Source organism: Triticum dicoccoides, chromosome 7B (assembly GCF_002162155.2).
Source record: "Triticum dicoccoides isolate Atlit2015 ecotype Zavitan chromosome 7B, WEW_v2.0, whole genome shotgun sequence".
Lineage (NCBI taxonomy): Eukaryota > Viridiplantae > Streptophyta > Magnoliopsida > Poales > Poaceae > Triticum > Triticum dicoccoides.
The window spans coordinates 261786745-261805989 of record NC_041393.1 but is presented as its reverse complement, the minus strand read 5'-3'; the positions used below and the strand labels follow the sequence as shown (position 1 = coordinate 261805989).

Below are 19245 nucleotides of genomic sequence, written 5' to 3'. Positions count from 1 at the left end.
ATCGATCGGCTTCAGTTAGCAGCAATAGCGAAGGAATCGCTCGATCGGGTTCAGTTAACAGCCATCGATCGATTGCTCGGGTTTAGTAATGTGTAGCCTGCAGTGCAATTGCTCAGGTTCAGTTAGAGCCCAACGCCTCGCTCGGGTTCAGTTAGAGCCAACGCCTCGCACACATGTGTGTATGTGTACAAGAGAAACGTGCATCGCTCGGCCCCCGACCACCAACCGTAACCGGGAACTCGCCGAAATTTTCCTCGCCCTCACTTCTTCCATGGTTTTTTCCGTCATGGACGGCCCAAAGAATGTCATGCAGCTGCGTCTCCGGCCCGCCCAGGACGAAAAGCCCATTTTCTGTCATGATTTTTCGTCATAGAAGTAGGAGCCCATCACATCTATGATGATACTGGGTTTTGTCACAATTATCGTCATAGAAGTGTCATAAGTATGACAAAAAAAATTCGTTCGGCCCAAAATGTCACGGATGTGTCCTTTTTTTGTAGTGATAAACGAGACTATCTTGGTATTAATACCAAAGGTAAAAAAATCCCACGATGCTTACACAGCTCCGGCCTATTTCTTTATGCAATGTACTATACAAAATTGCCTCCAAAGTAATCTCCAATAGGTTGAAGTTGGTGCTACCTGAAATCATATCAGAGGAGCCATCGGCGTTTGTACCAGGCAAACTTATTACTGACAACATTATTGCAGCATATGAATGTCTTCATTTTATGAAGGGAAACAGGGCAAAGAGGAACAGCCATTGTGCGTTAAAACTTGACATGATGAAGGCTTATGATAGGGTTGACGGGGATTATTTACAAGCAATTATGTTAAAGCTGGGTTTCACAGAGAGATGGGTAAATATTGTGATGGGAATGGTCAAATCAGTAAAATTCTCAGTCCTTTTCAATGGCGAGAAACTTGATGAGTTCAGTCCTTCACGAGGAATTCGACAGGGAGATCCAATCTCCCCATACCTCTTCCTAATTAAAGCAGAGGGCCTTTTCTGCCTCCTAAAATCTTTTGATAAGTCGTCCAGCTTGAGCGGGTTAAAGGTGGCACCGCTGGCACCACCTGTTAACCATTTATTATTCGCTAACGACAGCCTGCTATTTTTTAAGGCTAGTGGTGATGGGGCCAGAGAGGTGAACCAGATGTTGAACATATATTGTCAGGCTTCGGGACAGAGAATAAACTACTGAAAATCCTCAATCTTGTTTAGTAAGGGCTGCGCAAACCGTGTCAAAAGAAGAGATCAAGAAGTCTTACAGGTTCCCAATGAAACTCTCAATGAGAAATACTTGGGAATGCCCTCTAGTGTGGGATCATCAAAGAACGACGCTTTTAACTACCTTAAAGATTACCTCTGGAGTAAAGTTCAAGGGTGGATCAAGCATACAATGTCTTCGGCAGGGAAGGAAGTACTGGTTAAGGTAGTAGCTCAGGCGGTTCCCGTCTTCTCTATGTCATGTTTCAGGCTGCCTAGGGGCCTCTGTGAAACTTAAACATGTTTAATCAGAAACTTTTGGTGGGGGAGCAAAGATGGAAAACGAAAACCGCATTGGGTGTCCTGGGAAGCAATGACACAGCCAAAGATGATGGGGGGCTCGGCTTTAAAGATTTTGAATTGTTCAACTTATCTCGGCAAAACAAGCCTGGAGATTACTACAATCTTCTGAGTCCTTGAGTGGTCGTATCCTAAAAGTTGTATATTACCCTGGGGGCACTATCTTAGATTCCCAATTGGGAAGCAGACCCAGTCAGGTATGGAGATCGATAGTGGATGGAAGAGATGTGCTCAAACAAGGCATCATCAGACGCACTGGTGATGGAAGAACGACCAAAATTTGGTATGATAATTGGATTCCGCGGGATGAGATGCTTCGACCCTATGACTGTATCACACAGGACCCTCCTGAGCTCGTATCGGAACTGATAGACCACACAACAGCCATATGGGATATGGATAAACTTTCTGCAGTGTTCCTAACTATCGATGTGCCGGCTACAAGATCAATATTGTTATGTACAAGGATCATCTCTAACTCCTGGGCGTGGCACTTTGAGAGAAGCAGTCAGTTCACTGTGAAGTCATGCTACAGGATGCTGGTAGAGACCAAGAGGAGAAGAGAAGCTTGGTTGGAAGGAGATGCTGGATCGTTAAGCATTGATCGTGACAAGACATCCTGGAAGCAGCTATGGCAAACACCGGTACCAGGTAAAATCAGGATGTTTTTATGGCGTCTTGCTAAGCAATCATTGCCGACCGAGGATGTCCGAGCTCATCGAAAAATGTCCACCACAACATCCTGCGGCCTCTGTGGAGCGGCGGACTCATGGCGAGCATCTGTGACAGCCTTCAGAACCTAGTGCTAGACAATGGCTTTTCCTGATGAAAGACTCGCTCATGTTGCATTTGTCAAGCTTTCGATCACGTTGTGGGCCATTTGGTGGGCGACGAGACAAGCCATTCATGAGCAGATCTACCAGAGTCCATCAGCCACATATCAGGTTATATGTAGGTTTATCTAGGAACTTGATATGCTGAAACCAGAGAAGAAAGCAACTAGCCAGAGAGGGTAACGACTACAGGTCAGACCAAAAGCTCCACCACCAGGGGTAGCTAAAGTCCACACGGATGCGGCAATGGCAAGATCTCATGTGGGTGGAGCTTGTGTAGTGGTCTGCAGAGATGCGAACGGCAACTTCTTGGGAAGCTCTGCTCTGGTGATACACGACATCACAAGTGTAGCGGCAATGGAGGCAATAGCCATCAGGGAGGGATTGGCGCTGCCCGATGATCTACACCTACAAGACATCATCATTGCTTCAGACACGAAGCAAGTCGTTTGAGATATCAACTCAGGGACGGAAGGGTTGTATGGGTCGATAATCAGAGAGATTTCCTATCGTGCTTCTTTGATTAATTGTAAAATTACTTTCGAAGGTAGAGATGCAAATGTAGATGCTGATAGACTGGCTAAATTCTCTTACTCGCTCGATCAGGGGCGACATGTTTGGCTGCTCCACCCTCATGGTCCTTTTTGTATCCCACATCATGTGGTTTTTGAGTAATAAAGATGGGAGCTCCTATAAGGCGCTTAAGCGCCGGTTCAGCCAACTAGCGCCCGCTAGCGCCCCTTGTGGGCCGGCCTAGGAACAACCAGCGGATTTGTAGCGTGAAAAACGTCCAAAAAAATCCACTGAGGATTTGAGCTCACACCAACTAGTTACGGTGCACACAACCTTACCGCTCGAGCTACATTAAGCTGGTGAAAGAATGCATCGCGGAATATTTAAAACGTAGTCGTGCTATTTCTTGCACATACATTTCAGAAAAAAATGTTATATTTCAGAAAAAATCGTTTAAAAAAATCACGAACTAGGAAAAAAATTCATGGAATTTTTAAAAAGTTCATAAAATTTGAAAGAAAATTCATCCAATTTGAAAAAAGTTCATTGAACTTGAAGAAAAGTTCACCAAATTTAAAAAAAGTTCATAAAATTTGAAAAAAGTTCAACGAATTTGGAAAAAGTTCATCGAAGTTCGAAAAAAGCTCATCGAATTTCCAAAAAAGTTCATTGAACTTGAAGAAAAGTTCATCAAATTTAAAAAAAGTTCGTCAAATTTGAAAAAACTTCAACGAATTTGGAAAAAGTTCATCGAAGTTCGAAAAAAGTTCATCGAATTTCCAGAAAAGTTCATCGAATTCAAAAAAAGCATCAAATTCGGGAAAATGTTCATCAATATTGAAAAAAGTTCATCGATTTTGTTAGAAGTTCATTCATTTTGAATAAGTTCACTCAATTGTGCAAAAGAAAAAAAGAAAAAGAAAAAGTTCATCGATTTGAAAAAAGGTCATAGAAATTGAAAAAAAAATCATCAAATTTGAAAAGAGTTCATAGAATTTAAAAGTAATTGATATAATTTGAAAAATAGTTCATCAAATTTGAAAAAGGTTCATGAAATTCAAAAAATAGTTCACTAGTTGAAGAAATAGTTCATTGAATTTAAAAAGTTTCTGCATTTTTGAAAAATATAAAAGAAAAAGGAAAGAAATAGAAAAAGAACAACAAAATTGAAAATAGAAACAAGAAAAAAAACAAAAAAGGGGAACGATAGGAAGTGAACACACGACGTGTTCTGTCCCAGGTGGTTTGTGGAGCTCCTCTCTACCGAAGATATCGGCGTTCGATTCCCTCACGTGCTCCTTTTTTCCCCAGTTTTAACAGAAACAGAAAAAAGGCACGTGGGCCGGCCCAGCGAGGAAGGGCTGCAGGCGCCCGTTTGCAAAAACACTACTAATGGGCGCCTGCAGCGCTAAATAGGAAATGCCAATAAAAGCTAGTCTTTCCCCCTAAAAAAAGAAACTGCACAGGAACAGTAATTGGGCCAACGCCGAAATTGGGCTACTAAACAGAGGCTGGTCTGTCTCAAAAAAAAAAGAGGCTGGTGGCACACCGCGAGGATGGACGAGACGCAGCAAGTAAAAAACGTTCATTGTTTGTGCTGTCCACAGCGAGCCGCGCTCGGCATGGCATGGCACTGGCAGGCATCCAGCCGTTTCCTCCGTGCGGCGGCCGACGGCGACGGGCCTCCCCCCTCACGGCACGATGGGGCGGGTGGTGCGGTACACCGGCCCGTCCGGCACGGCTACGTATACGTACGACAATCCGCGGCAAGCTGGCGAAGAACCGGGCCCCGGATGACAGACAGGGCGTTGCCGTTTCGTAGCTCATCCATTGGTGGAAGTCGCCGTCTCGCCAGGCTCCGCGCTCCACTCCACGAGGTCGGTCCTCGAGGCCTCCGTGCGAGTCGCCGTCGTCGCTCCCTCCCCACTCCGCTAGGTCCTCGAGGCGCATTAACAATTCTAACACGTTCAAGTCAACACACCGGATCGTTCAGCTCAGCCGATCGGTCCAGGTAGATCGGTCAGATGGCTTAACCCGGCCTACTCCCATCGAACCGAATCGAACGACCCACTCGCCACGCCGGACCCCCCACCTACGCGAACCAAACTCGCAGTAGGAAGCATATCCTCAAATGCAAATACTACGGTTTAATTGCGTATATTTTATTGCCTATCTATCTATCCATTAATTGGAAAAGGAGGCGAGTTATAATACTACCAAAATCTGGTATGAACCGGTGACTCATCAAAGCAAAGATAAGCATCACATTTATCCTACGTTTCCATATACTAGTAACCTGCCTCCAAAAAAAAAAACAGCCTGATCTCCCGAGGCGACGACACGAAACGGTTGCAGCTGCACCAAACCCAGCCCGACCCGGCCGGCCTTTACTCCACCACCACAGTATCAGTACCGCACCCATCCATCCTCCTCTCCTGCAAAACCAAAGGCCAGACCCAGACCAGACCGCTCACGCCGCACCGCACGCGCTGCACGGGCACCCAACACAAGCCCTTCTCCGATCGTGCTCGCTCGCCGCCGGTACTAGTCTAGTAGAGCAGCGGGGAGGAGCTCCGAGATGAGGGCGCCGCGGAGGCCGATGGCGGTGGTGCTGAGCTGGGTGCGGAGGCAGCCGCCCAAGGTCAAGGCCTTCCTCGCCGTCGTCGCGGGCATGACCGCGCTCGTCTTCATCCGCTTCATCGTCCACGACCACGACAACCTCTTCGTCGCCGCCGAGGCCGCGCACGCGCTAGGCATCGCCGTGCTCATCTACAAGCTCACCAAGGAGAAGACCTGCGCTGGTTCGTTCTCTTCTCTTCTCTTCTCTTGCCCCCCTTTTCCCAAAGCTATCCTCTCGATCCGTCCAGCTAGCTTGACTTTACCGCGGTCTGATCTGATTTTTCCAAAGTTCCTTCCTTTCTGGGTCACCTTTGCGCTAAAAACATATGGATTTTTTTTCTTTCCCTTTGGAATCATGAACCTGATTTATCCTCGGACCTAGGCACTTCTGTGCTTTTGTGGGTGAGGCATATGAAATTATGAATCCACGGTTTTGCTATGAGAGGTAACTGTTACTTGGGACACTGTCTGCGACTTGCGCTGCGTGGTGCATTGCAAGCCAGTGGAATATTACTACTCCGTACATGCTGATCTGGGGAACGCTGAAATTCTTGTGTGGTCATTTCGCTCGATGTGTGCAAAGTGAGGAAAAAGCATGTGCCTGTTCCATCCAACTGCCCTGCCCCGTTCGCGTGTCTCTAGCTGCATCTGTATACTGTAGAGGTCCTGCTACCAAATGCCCGTTCTATGAATGTGGTTCCATAAGATTCTAGCAGATTGTTCTGATCAGTATGGTGTATGTGATAGTGCATAAAGTGTTTGTTTGGACCATTTCATCTCTTGGAGCTTCAGTCCAGTCCCTACTGGAACACCTGTCTCTCTCATGGACTTGCTGTTCGTAAGAAACTTTCCTGCTTTATTTGTTGGAATGACTTTGTCCCTAGATGCTATTTTGATGAAAAAAAAGGGCCCGTGGATGGTGCAAACTTATGTAGTACTATTTGCATGAGAAAAAGAACCAACAAACATGCTGTTCATAGACATCAGCATCATTTCATTCTTGTAATTTGTGTTTCGGATCCTTATTAGGAACATATGTGTGCCCCTTCTGTTCTTCGTCTGTTTAGATGCATGTTTTCTTTGCGGAAAGTGAGCTCCTTTGTTCTTCCTCTGTTTAAGATGCATGTTTTCTTTGCGAAACGAAGCAGCTCTAGCAGAGCTAGAAACGGAAGCTGTAGCAGCATCGTCTTCCTTCTTCCAGACAGTGAGCTAGGAATTTTTAGTTGATCTACCCTTATGTTTGCTGCTGGGGTTTAGGTAACTGTGGCATTATATTAAGAGACATGAACCACTCCTCTCTTTTTCTGCATGTCACTGAAGGATTTCTCTTTTTCTTAGCGTGTCTGCTGCTCATGTTGCTGCCTGACTCTTAGCTGTTTGAATGTTATGATCAGGTTTCTGTTTCATCACCTGATACAAGATACAAGGAAAATTTCTATGCTCAAGCTCTGAAAAATTTCTATACAACTATGTACATGTATAATTTGTATGGTCACAGAATCTGCCTTCTCACATATCTGGGTACTCTCTCTGATCTGAATTAATTGACGCATCCTCTATACAATGTCCATTATACATATAGGTTGCGTCATTTAATTTGGGACATTGTATAGAGGCTGCATCAATTAATTCGGATCGGAGGGAGTAATAAAGTTACTTAGATAATGGAATCTATGTACCAGGTTTTCATTAACGAGAAATTGGGTCTCTACTGATAGTGAAGTGCATACAGATGACTGATCTGCTGTAATATAACACACTAGCTGCCATATCAGTGTGATAAATTTGCTTATTTTTCCTTTGGTGTATTTGTTCGTGATAATTGCTCTGTAATCTATATACGTGCTCTAATTTGCCCTCTTTCTTGCAGGACTTTCACTCAAGTCTCAGGATTTAACAGCACTGTTCCTAGCGGTTAGGTTGTACTGCAGCTTTGTTATGGAGTATGACATCCATACAATACTGGATTCAGCTACACTAGTAGCTACTCTTTTCGTCATTTACATGATTCGGTTCAGACTGAGGTCAACTTATATGTTGGACAAGGACAATTTTGCATTGTACTACGTGGTAAGAATTCAACTTCTAAACTATAAAACTGTGAGGATTTAGGTTGTTAGGCATTAGTTGATTATGGAGTCTTATTTCTTGTGTCACCTCTTCGACTTCAGTTTTCTCACTACTAGACATTAGTTGATTATATGGAGTCTTATTTCTTGTGTCACCTCCTCTTCGACTTCAGTTTTTCACTACTAGACATTAGTTGATTATGGAGTCTTACTTCTTGTGTCACCTCTTCGACTTCAGTTTTCTCACTACCAAGACCATTCCTGGTTGTATGTTGTACGTCCACAAGATGTCAGTATCACTTTTAGAAAGAGTTGTATCTTTGCCCCTTGTGATAGCTCGTTTTGCATGTTAATCTGTTTACCTTGTGAACTTCCTCTTATTGCCGCCAATACTAACTTATTAGACTTACTGTCCAGGTTGTACCATGTTGTGTGCTGGCATTTATTGCTCATCCTTCAACCTCACATGTCATGATCAATAGGATCTGCTGGGCCTTCTGTGTTTACTTGGAAGCTGTTTCAGTGCTGCCCCAGTTGCGCTTGATGCAAAATACAAAGGTAACTGTTAAAGTATACATCGGCCCTTGGATGCAGAATTGAACAGTCAAATTTATCTAACAGTTAAGATATGTTTTTGAGCAGATTGTTGAACCATTCACAGCTCATTATGTGTTTGCATTGGGTGTGGCAAGGTTCCTTAGCTGTGCACACTGGGTCCTTCAGGTTCTTTACCCTATCCTTTTCTTCTTTAAAGATACAATTTTAAAGCACCAATACGAACTTCTTAAAGGCCATCTATATGATTAAATATTCGAAAAGAGTGGTCCAATGTCCAGATACTTTTGGTGAACAAAGCAGAACAGTGAAAACATAGTTTTACTACACACATAAAATAAAATGGCACCTCTTGCTGCTGTTTACTGTTTACGCCATTAAGTAGAAGTTCACATAATCAAATATTTTTAATTGAGGTACATTTCCATTTGTTACCATCATCATCACCCATGTTCATGCCTGATTTAACATATCCTGGAAATCATAATTTTACCTAGTTGCATGTTGGGATGGTATCGGTATCTTCTCGGTGTCTGCACACTTAGCTGCATCATGACTGTGTGGGTCCATCTAAACCAAGTAATGGTACTTGTCTTTTTAGGTCTTGGATACTCGTGGCAGATTATTGACTGCTCTGGGCTATGGCTTTTGGCCATCGATGGTGCTCCTCTCTGAAATCGTCCAGACGTTCATCCTTGCAGATTTCTGCTACTACTATGTGAAGAGGTACATAATCTTAGCTTCTGCTATCACTTTGGCAAACCATTTAACATGTGATAACCGGTGACATGTTGCGGTGCAGTCTTGCTGGCGGACAACTAGTGCTGCGACTTCCTTCTGGGGTGGTGTAAAATCTGCAATATGATGCACAACTCATTTGTTCGGTGCTGTGTCTTACTGTTGAACAGTGGCTCTGCTTCTGGCGCCCAACCTTCTCTCTTCCCATGTGGGATGGATTCAAGAGTCTTGTTTGCCTTTTCTTTTTCCAGTTATAAACTGTTTGGTGAAAATTGTACCGGAGACTGTTGGTCGTGAAGCTTAGGCTGTTGAGAATACTATCTATAGCTGACTATTTATCCAGACTAGTTTTCAAGTACTTGCCTCCTTACATGCTCAGTCATCCCAGTTCCGGATTGGGGAGGCCATGAGATCCTCCATTTTCGATGGTCATGTTCTCTTTTCATTTGTGTTGATCTGGTGTTGTAGCTCTGAGCATTGGCCTGGCCAGGTTTCCAGCTTGAGCCAACATCTCCAGTTTTTGTATGGGCCTTGGATTCTGCTGAATTTGCAGTGCCGTCACGTCAACAAAACTGAATGAGAGTTGTTGTTCAGGCTATGGGCAGGTCATCGGCGGGATTCGGCTTGTTTCACTAAGAAAAGGTCTGGTTTTGTTTAGTTTTTTCTATTAGTGCAATTTTTCCTAGTTCAATCTTTTGTCAAAACTCCGCAGTTTCATCACTAACAGCTTCAATGATTCCAACATTTTTGGCAAGGTTTGGTGGTGGTCATCTTTTAGGGCATCTTTTATTACCCGCCATACATTATAAATCCCGTGGTATTAGAGTCTCTGCATGATATGCTCTTCCATTTTATTTATGAGATTAGAACACCCAGCTGCTCCTGATAAAAATGCAAACTTGACCTCCCGTGCGCATCAGATGATGCAGTACGATTCGTCTCCCTGCTTACACTTGAGAGGATGGCGGAAAACCAGCCCATGCCAACACCTCGTCGAGAATATTTAAATCCATCGCGCAGCTGTGCAAGAAACCGACGAGATGGCACAGATATGTACTTGCAATGCAATCCAATGCTTTACTTGCCGTGAGCAGGACGGCTGCTTCTACCTTGCCGGCCGGCAAGTTTGAAGTCCACGAGACGGCAACCCTCATCTTGCGTTCCGTTTCAAACGTCTCACCACGATATGCATAGTCATTGACGGTGAGGATCTTAAGTTGTCATAGTCAATGATGATGGTCGAAAGTTCCAAGGAAAAAACTTCAAATTGGGACGGCGATCCTCTCGATACATGCATAGCCACGGACGGCTGTTGGCGAATCTATACGAAGTACGTAAAAACGATAGATGGCACTCCCTCCCTTGTTTACAAATATATAAGATATTTGGATATTTTATTATGAATTACGTATGGTCGGAAATGAGTAAAGAAGCACACTAAAACATGTCTGTATATGCATTCATTTAAAAAAAATCAGATCATTTTATATTTATGAAGGAATGAAGTATATATACCAGTAAAACTAATCAATGGCAGGAGTCAGGTTGGGCTTTCACACTCTCTTGACATTGGGCGCCTGGATCTTCTATGTCTAACCATCGTTCCCGTAGCTGCGACCAGGATCCGGAACCCCGTAGCGGCCTCCATCCACCCCACATGTTGCCCGAGCTCCACCTTCGGCTTCGGCGTCACCCCATCTCCCGGCAACTCCAGGCGCCTGCTACATTAACGCTCCGGCACTCCGGGACGAAGCTGAGTTTTTGTACTGGATGCGCCTTCACGCCAGCTGCCAGTTGCGTCAGTTATTCAACGCCCTCGCCAACGTCTCTGCCTCCACGTTCGCCGCGACTGTCCTGCTCACTCATGGTGGTCCGGCCCCGCCATTGGAGGATGATGTTGGGAAACGTAGCAAAAATTCAAAATTTTCTACTCATCACCAAGATCAATCTATGGAGATACTAGCAACGAGAGAGATGGGAGTGCATCTTCATACCCTTGAAGATCGCGATGCGGAAGCGTTACAAGAACACGGTCGGTGGAGTCGTTCACGAAACGGTTCAAATCGCGACCGAATCCGATCTAAGCACCAAAGAACGGTGCCTCCGCGTTCAACACACGTGCAGCCCGGTGACGTCTCCCGTGCCTTGATCCAGCAAGGAGAGAGGGAGAGGTTGGGAAGATTCCGTCCAGCAGCAGCACAACGACGTGGTGGTGATGGAGGAGCGTGGCACTCCAGCAGGGCTTCGCCAAGCACTGCGAGAGATGGGGAGGGAGAGGGTAGGGCTGCGCCAGGAGAGAGGGAAACTCATGTTCTAGGCAGCCCCAAAAAAACCCACTATATATAGGGGAAGGGGAGGGGGGCCGGCCCCCTCCAGATCCCATCTAGAGGGGAGGGGCGGCGGCCAGGAGGGGAGGCTTGCCCCCAAGCAAGGTGGAGGCGCCCCCCTCCCCTAGGGTTTTCAACCCTAGGCGCCTTGGGCCCTTGGGGAGGGGCGCACCAGCCCACTAGGGGCTGGTTCCCTCCCATATTCAGCCCATCAAGCCCCCCGGGGCAGGTGGCCCCACCCGGTGGTCCCGGTACAATATCGATAACCCCCGAACTATTTCGGTGACTGAAACTGGACTTCCCATATATAAATCTTTACCTCGGGACCATTCCGGAACTCCTCGTGACGTCCGGGATCTCATCCGGGACTCCGAACAACATTCGGTAACCACATACAAACTTCCTTTATAACCCTAGCGTCATCAAACCTTAAGTGTGTAGACCCTACGGGTTCGGGAATCATGCAGACATGACCGAGACAGCTCTCTGGCCAATAACCAACAGCGGGATCTGGATACCCATGTTGGCTCCCACATGTTCCACGATGATCTCATCGGATGAACCACGATGTCAAGGATTCAAGCAATCCCGTATACAATTCCCTTTGTCAATCGGTATGTTACTTGCCCGAGATTCGATCGTCGGTATCCCAATACCTCGTTCAATCTCGTTACCGGCAAGTCACTTTACTCGTTCCGTAATGCATGATCCCGTGACTAACTACTTAGTCACATTGAGCTCATTATGATGATGCATTACCGAGTGGGCCCAGAGATACCTCTCCGTCATACGGAATGACAAATCCCAGCCTCGATTCGTGCCAACCCAACAGACACTTTCGGAGATACCTGTAGTGCACCTTTATAGCCACCTAGTTACGTTGTGACGTTTGGTACACCCAAAGCACTCCTACGGTATCCGGGAGTTACACAATCTCATGGTCTAAGGAAATGATACTTCACATTAGAAAAGCTCTTAGCAAATGAACTACACGATCTTGTGCTATGCTTAGGATTGGGTCTTGTCCATCACATAATTCTCCTAATGATGTGATCCCATTATCAATGACATCCAATGTCCATGGTCAGGAAACCATAACCATCTATTGATCAACGAGCTAGTCAATTAGAGGCTCACCAGGGACATGTTGTGGTCTATGTATTCACACATGTATTACGGTTTCCAGCTAATACAATTATAGCATGAACAATAGACAATTATCATGAACAAGGAAATACAATGATAACCATTTTATTATTGCCTCTAGGGTATATTTCCAACAGTCTCCCACTTGCACTAGAGTCAATAATCTAGTTCACATCACTATGTGATTGTAATGAATCCAACACCCATTGGGTTTGATCATATCTCGCTTGTGAGAGAGGTTATTAGTCAATGGGTCTGAATCTTTCAGATCCGTGTGTGCTTTACAAATCTCTATGTCATCTCCTAGATGCAGCTACCACGCGCTATTCGGAACTATTCCAAATAACTGCTCTACTATACGAATCCAGTTTACTACTCAGAGTCATCCGGATTAGTGTCAAAGTTTGCATCGGCGTAACCCTTTACGACAAACTCTTTTACCACCTCCATTATCGAGAAAATTCCTTAGTCCACTAGTTACTAAGGATAACCTTGATCGTTGTGTTGTGATCCATTCCTGGATCACACTTGTACCCCCTGACTGACTCATGGCAAGGCACACTTCAGGTGCGGTACACAACATAGCATATTGTGGAGCCTACATCTAAAGCATAGGGGACGACCTTCGTCCTTTCTCTCTCTTCTGCCATGGTCAGGTCTTGAGTCTTACTCAATACTCACACCTTACAGCCAAGAACTCCTTCTTTGCTGATCTATTTTGAACTCCTTGAAAATCTTCTCACGGTATGTGTTCATTTGAAAGTAATATTAAGCATTTTGATCTATCTTATAGATCTTGATGCTCATTGTTCAAGTAGCCTAATCCAGGTTTTCCATTGAAAAACACTTTTCAAATAACCCTATATGCTTTCTAGAAATTCTACAGCATTTCTGATCAACAATATGTTAACAACATATACTCATCAGAAATGATATAGTGCTCCCACTCACTTCTTTGGAAATACAAGTTTCTCATAAACTTTGTATAAACCCAAAATCTTTGATCATCTCATCAAAGCGTGTATTCCAACTCCGAGATGCTCACTCCAGTCCTTAGAAGGATTACTGGAGCTTTGCATACTTGTTAGCATCTTTCATGATTGACAAAACCTTCTGGTTGTATCACATACAACCTTTCCTCAAGAAAATCATCGAGGAAACAATGTTTTGACATCTTATCTACAACATTTCATAAATAATGCAGTAACTGCTAATATAATTCCAACAGACTCTTAGCATCGCTACGAGTGAGAAAGTCTCATCGTAGTCAACTCCTTGAACTTGTCGGAAATCATCCTAGCGACAATTCAAGCTTTCTTAATGGTGACACTTACCATCATTGTCTGTCTTCCTTTTAAAATCCATCTGTACTCAACAACCTTACGACCATCGAGTAGTTCTTCCAAAGTCTATACTTTGTTTTTATACATGGATCCTCTCTTAGATTTTATGGCCTCGAGCCATTTGTCAGAATCCGGGCCCACTGTCGCTTCTCCATAGCTCGTAGGTTCATTGTTGTCTAGCAACATGACCTCTAAGACAGGATTACGTACCACTCTGAAGTAGTACGCATCCTTGTCGACCTACGAGGTTTGGTAGTGACTTGATCTGAAGTTTCATGATCACTATCATCAGCTTCCACTTCAATTGGTGTAGGCGCCATAGGAATAACTTCCTGTGCCCTGCTACACACTAGTTGAAATGATGGTTCAATAACCTCATCAAGTCTCCACCATCCTCCCACTCAATTCTTTCAAGAGAAACTTTTCCTCGAGAAAGGACCTGATTCTAGAAACAATCGCTTTTGCTTCCGGATCTGAGATAGGAGGTATACCCAACTATTTTTGGGTGTCCTATGAAGATGCATTTATCCGCTTTGGGTTTGAGCTTATCAGCCTAAAACTTTTTCACATAAGCTTCGCAGCCCCAAACTTTTTAAGAAACAACAACTTAGGTTTCTCCAAACCATAGTTCATATGGTGTCGTCTCAACGGAATTGCGTGGTACCCTATTTAAAGTGAATGCGGTTGTCTCTAATGCCTAACCTATAAACGATAGTGGTAATTCGATAAGAGACATCATGGTATGCACCATATGCAATAGGGTGCAGTTATGATGTTCGGACACACCATCACACTATGGTGTTCCAGGCGGTATTAATTGTGAAACAATTTCCACAATGTCTTAATTGTGTGCCAAACTTGTAACTCAGATATTCATCTCTATGATCATATCATAGACATTTTATCCTCTTGTTACGACGATCTTCAACTTCACTCTGAAATTACTTGAACCTTTCAATAATTCAGATTTGTGTTTCATCAAGTCAATATACTCAGAATCTACTCAAATCATCTGTGAAGTAAGAACATAACGATATCCACTGCGTGCCTCAACACTCATTAGACTGCACACATCAAAATGTATTACTTCCAACAAGTTGCTTTCTTGTTTCATCTTACTGAAACCGAGGCTTTTTAGTCATCTTGCCCATGTGGTATGATTTGCATGTCTCAAGTGATTCAAAATCAAGTGAGTCCAAACGATCCATATGCATGGAGTTTCTTCATGCGTATACACCAATAGACATGGTTCGCATGTCTCAATCTTTTCAAAAATGAGTGAGTCCAAAGATCCATCAACATGGAGCTTCTTCATGCATTTTATACCAATATGACTCAAATGGCAGTGCCACAAGTATGTGGTACTATCATCACTATCTTATATCTTTTGGCATGAACATGTGTATCACTACGATCGAGATTCAATAAACCATTCATTTTAGGTGCAAGACCATTGAAGGTATTAGTCAAATAAACAGAGAAACTATTATTCTCCTTAAATGAATGACCGTATTGCGATAGACATAATCCAATCATGTATATGCTCAACGCAAACACCAAATAACAATTATTTAGGTTTAACACTAATACGTCTCCAACGTATCCATAATTTTTGATTGCTCCATGCTACTTTATCTACTGTTTTGGACTATATTGGGCTTTATTTTCCACTTTTATATTATTTTTGGGACTAACCTATTAACCGGAGGCCCAGCCCAGAATTGCTATTTTTTGCCTATTTTAGTGTTTCGAAGAAACGGAATATCAAACGGAGTCCAAACGGAATGAAACCTTTGAGAACGTGATTTTCTCACCGAACGTGATCCAGGAGACTTGGACCCTACTCCAAGAAGTGCTAGAGGCGGTCACGAGGGTGGAGGGCACGCCCAGGCTACCTCGTGGGCCCCCTGTTGCTCCACCGACGTACACCTTCCTCCTATATATACCTACGTATCCCCAAACGATCAGAACAGGAGCCAAAAACCTAATTCCACCGCCGCAACCTTCTGTATCCACGAGATCCCATCTTGGGGCCTGTTTCGGAGCTCCGCTGGAGGGGGCATCCACCACGGAGGGCTTCTACATCAACACCATAGCCCCTCCGATGAAGTGTGAGTAGTTTACTTTAGACCTTCGGGTCCATAGCTAGTAGCTAGATGGCTTCTTCTCTCTTTTTGGATCTCAATACAATGTTCTCCCCCTCTCTCGTGGAGATCTATTCGATGTAATCTTCTTCTTTTTGCGGTGTGTTTGTTGAGACCGATGAATTGTGGGTTTATGATCCAGTATTATCTATGGAAAATATTTGAATCTTCTCTGAATTCTTTTATGTATGATTGAGTTATCTTTGCAAGTCTCTTCGAATTATCCTTTTGGTTTGGCCAACTAGATTGGTAGTTCTTGCAATTGGAGAAGTGCTTAGCTTTGGGTTCAATCTTGCGGTGTCCTTTCCCAGTGACAGAAGGGGCAACAAGGCACGTATTGTATTGTTACCATCGAGGATAACAAGATGTTTTTTATCATATTGCATGAATTTATCCCTCTACATCATGTTATCTTGCTTAAGGCGTTACTCTGTTTTTAACTTAATACTCTAGATGAATGCTAGATAGCGGTCGATGAGTGGAGTAATAGTAGTATATGCGGAATCGTTTCGATCTACTTGTCTCAGACGTGATGCCTATATACATGATCATTACCTAGATATACTCATAATTATGCTCAATTCTGTCAATTGCTCAACAGTAATTTGTTCACCCACCGTAGAATATCTATGCTCTTGAGAGAAGCCACTAGTGAAACCTATGGCCCCCGGGTCTATTCTCATCATATCAATCTCCATTACCTTATTTACTTGCTTTGTTTTTACTTTGCCTTTTACTTTTCACTTTGCATCTATCTATCAAAAATACCAAAAATATTATTTATCATCTCTATCATATCTCACTTTCGTAAGTGACCGTGAAGGGATTGACAACCCCTAATCGCGTTGGTTGCGAGTAGCTATCGTTTTGTGTAGGTACAAGGGACTTGTGCATGGTCTCCTATTGGATTGATACCTTGGTTCTCAAAAACTGAGGGAAATACTTATGCTACTTTGCTGCATCATCCTCTCATCTTCGGGGAAAACCAACACAGTGCTCAAGAGGTAGCAAGCAGAATTTCTGGCGCCGTTGCCGGGGAGGCTCATGCAAGTAAGTCAACAAAACCAAGTACCCATCACAATCCCTATCTCTCGCATTACATTATTTGCCATTTGCCTCTCGTTTTCCTCTCCCCCACTTCACCCTTGCCGTTTTATTCGCCCTCTCTTTCTGAAAACACAAGTGCTCCCTAGGTGGTTTTGGTAATTAATGTCAACATATCCCTTGTTGGACTAACACTTTTATCTAGTATGTTTCATATAAGTTCAACAATGGAGTGGCATGGACTAAAGGATGTGGGAACTCCTTCAAAATACTAAGGACAAAGGATTGGCTCAAGCTCAAAAGCTCAAGACTCTTCATTTTACATTTTAGTGATCCAAGATCACATTGAGTCTATAGAAAAAGCCAATACTATCAAGGAGGGATGAGGTGTTGCTTAATGAGCCTCTTGCTTCAAGTGCTTAGTGATATGCTCCACATACCCTCAACTACTTTCCCACTTCAACACATATGTCCTAAACCTAAAGTCAAACTCGGCCCCACCGCTTCTTCCTATCCGGCGCCATCGAGTTTGGATGTCTTAGCCACTGCCACAAACCCTAGGCAAATCGGTCTCACCGATGGGGATCTCGGTCTCACCGAGATGGGATTGTAATCTCTCTATGTATGTCCATTATCAAAATCGGTCTCACCGAGTTTGAGCAATTGGTACTACCGAGATTGCAATGCAAACTTTCTGGTTGACTCATTACCAAAATCGGTCCCACCGAGTTTGAGTAATCGGTCCAACCGAGTTTGCCTGACCAACTCTCTGGTTAGCTAATTACCAAAATCGGTCTCACCGAGTTTGTGTAATCGGTCTCACCGAGATTACGTTATGCCCTAACCCTAACCATATCGGTCCTACCAAGTTGCATTTCGGTCCCACCGAAAATCACTAACGGTCACTAGGTTTACTAAATCGGTCTGACCGAGTCTGTTGAATCGGTCCCACTGAGTTTGGTAAATTGTGTGTAACGGTTAGATTTTGTGTGGAGGCTATATATACCCCTCCACCTCCTCTTCATTCGTGGAGAGAGCCATCAGACTGAACCTACACTTCCAGCTTACTATTTCTGAGAGAGAACTACCTACTCATGTGTTGAGGACAAGATATTCCATTGCTACCATATGAATCTTGATCTCTAGCCTTCCCCAAGTTGCTTTCCACTCAAATATTCTTTCCACCAGATCCAAAACCTATGAGAGAGAGTTGAGTGTTGGGGAGACTATCATTTGAAGCACAAGAGCAAGGAGTTCATCATCAACGCACCATTTGTTACTTCTTGGAGAGTGGTGTCTCCTAGATTGGCTAGGTGTCACTTGGGAGCCTCCGACAAGATTGTGGAGTTGAACCAAGGAGTTTGTAAGGGCAAGGAGATCGCCTACTTCGTGAAGATCTACCGCTAGTGAGGCATGTCCTTCATGGGCGATGGCCATGGTGGGATAGACAAGGTTGCTTCTTCGTGGACCCTTCGTGGGTGGAGCCCTCCATGGACTCGCGCAACCGTTACCCTTCGTGGGTTGAAGTCTCCATCAACATGGATGTACGATAGCACCACCTATCGGAACCACGCCAAAAACATCCGTGTCTCCAATTGCGTTTGAATCCTCCAAACCCTTCCCTTTACATTCTTGCAAGTTGCATGCTTTACTTTCCGCTGCTCATATACTCTTTGCATGCTTGCTTGATATGTGTTGTGAATGTTAAACTTGTGCCTAAACTCCACTTAAATTTAAAAAGGCTAAAAACTGCAACTTTGGTACTTAGTGTCTAATCACCCCCCCCCCTCTAGACACCTCTTCTCAAGGTCCTACAAGTGGTATCAGAGCTTTGGTCTGCATTGCCTTGGTTTAATCACCATTGGAGGAAGATGGATGAGTCTACTTTGGGGAGTCTTAGACATAGAGTGCCTATTCTTGATGGAGAGTATTTTCATGAGTGGAAAAATGAGATGCTTGTAATTTTCAATCAATATCATTTGAACAAGTACATTGCTAGCCCTTGTGCACCTTATGTTGACCCTATGCATCCAACCCATGATGAGTCAATTGACATGGTTAGGAATCTTAGAACTGCCGAACTTATCATTAGAGGATTGCCTAGAAACTTGATTGGATGTTTGCCTACTTTTAAGTGTGCCTATACTATATGGAAATTTCTTGAGGAACGATTTCCAGATTATTCATTGAAAAATCTAGAGGAAATTCTCCATAAGTCTATTGCTTTGAGTAAAATGAATACTAGTGATCCTATGTTTGGTGATCGTCTATTTGAGCTTACAAACCTCATGCATGCCAAAGGAAATGTTGGTATTATTGGTGATATTATTTCCGAAGCTATAAA

The 19245-nt window shown here is 43.9% G+C and overlaps 1 protein-coding gene across 1 annotated transcript; it reads left to right on the top strand.

Moving 5' to 3' along the window:
• Positions 1-5322: 5322 nt before the first annotated feature.
• On the top strand, positions 5323-9321 carry LOC119337342 (ER lumen protein-retaining receptor erd-2.2-like). Its single transcript, XM_037609452.1, has 6 exons — positions 5323-5717; positions 7406-7605; positions 8022-8162; positions 8247-8327; positions 8761-8885; positions 8962-9321. The coding sequence occupies exons 1-6, from the start codon at positions 5495-5497 to the stop codon at positions 9008-9010; spliced, it is 819 nt and encodes a 272-aa protein (XP_037465349.1). The 5' UTR covers positions 5323-5494; the 3' UTR covers positions 9011-9321.
• Positions 9322-19245: the final 9924 nt, after the last annotated feature.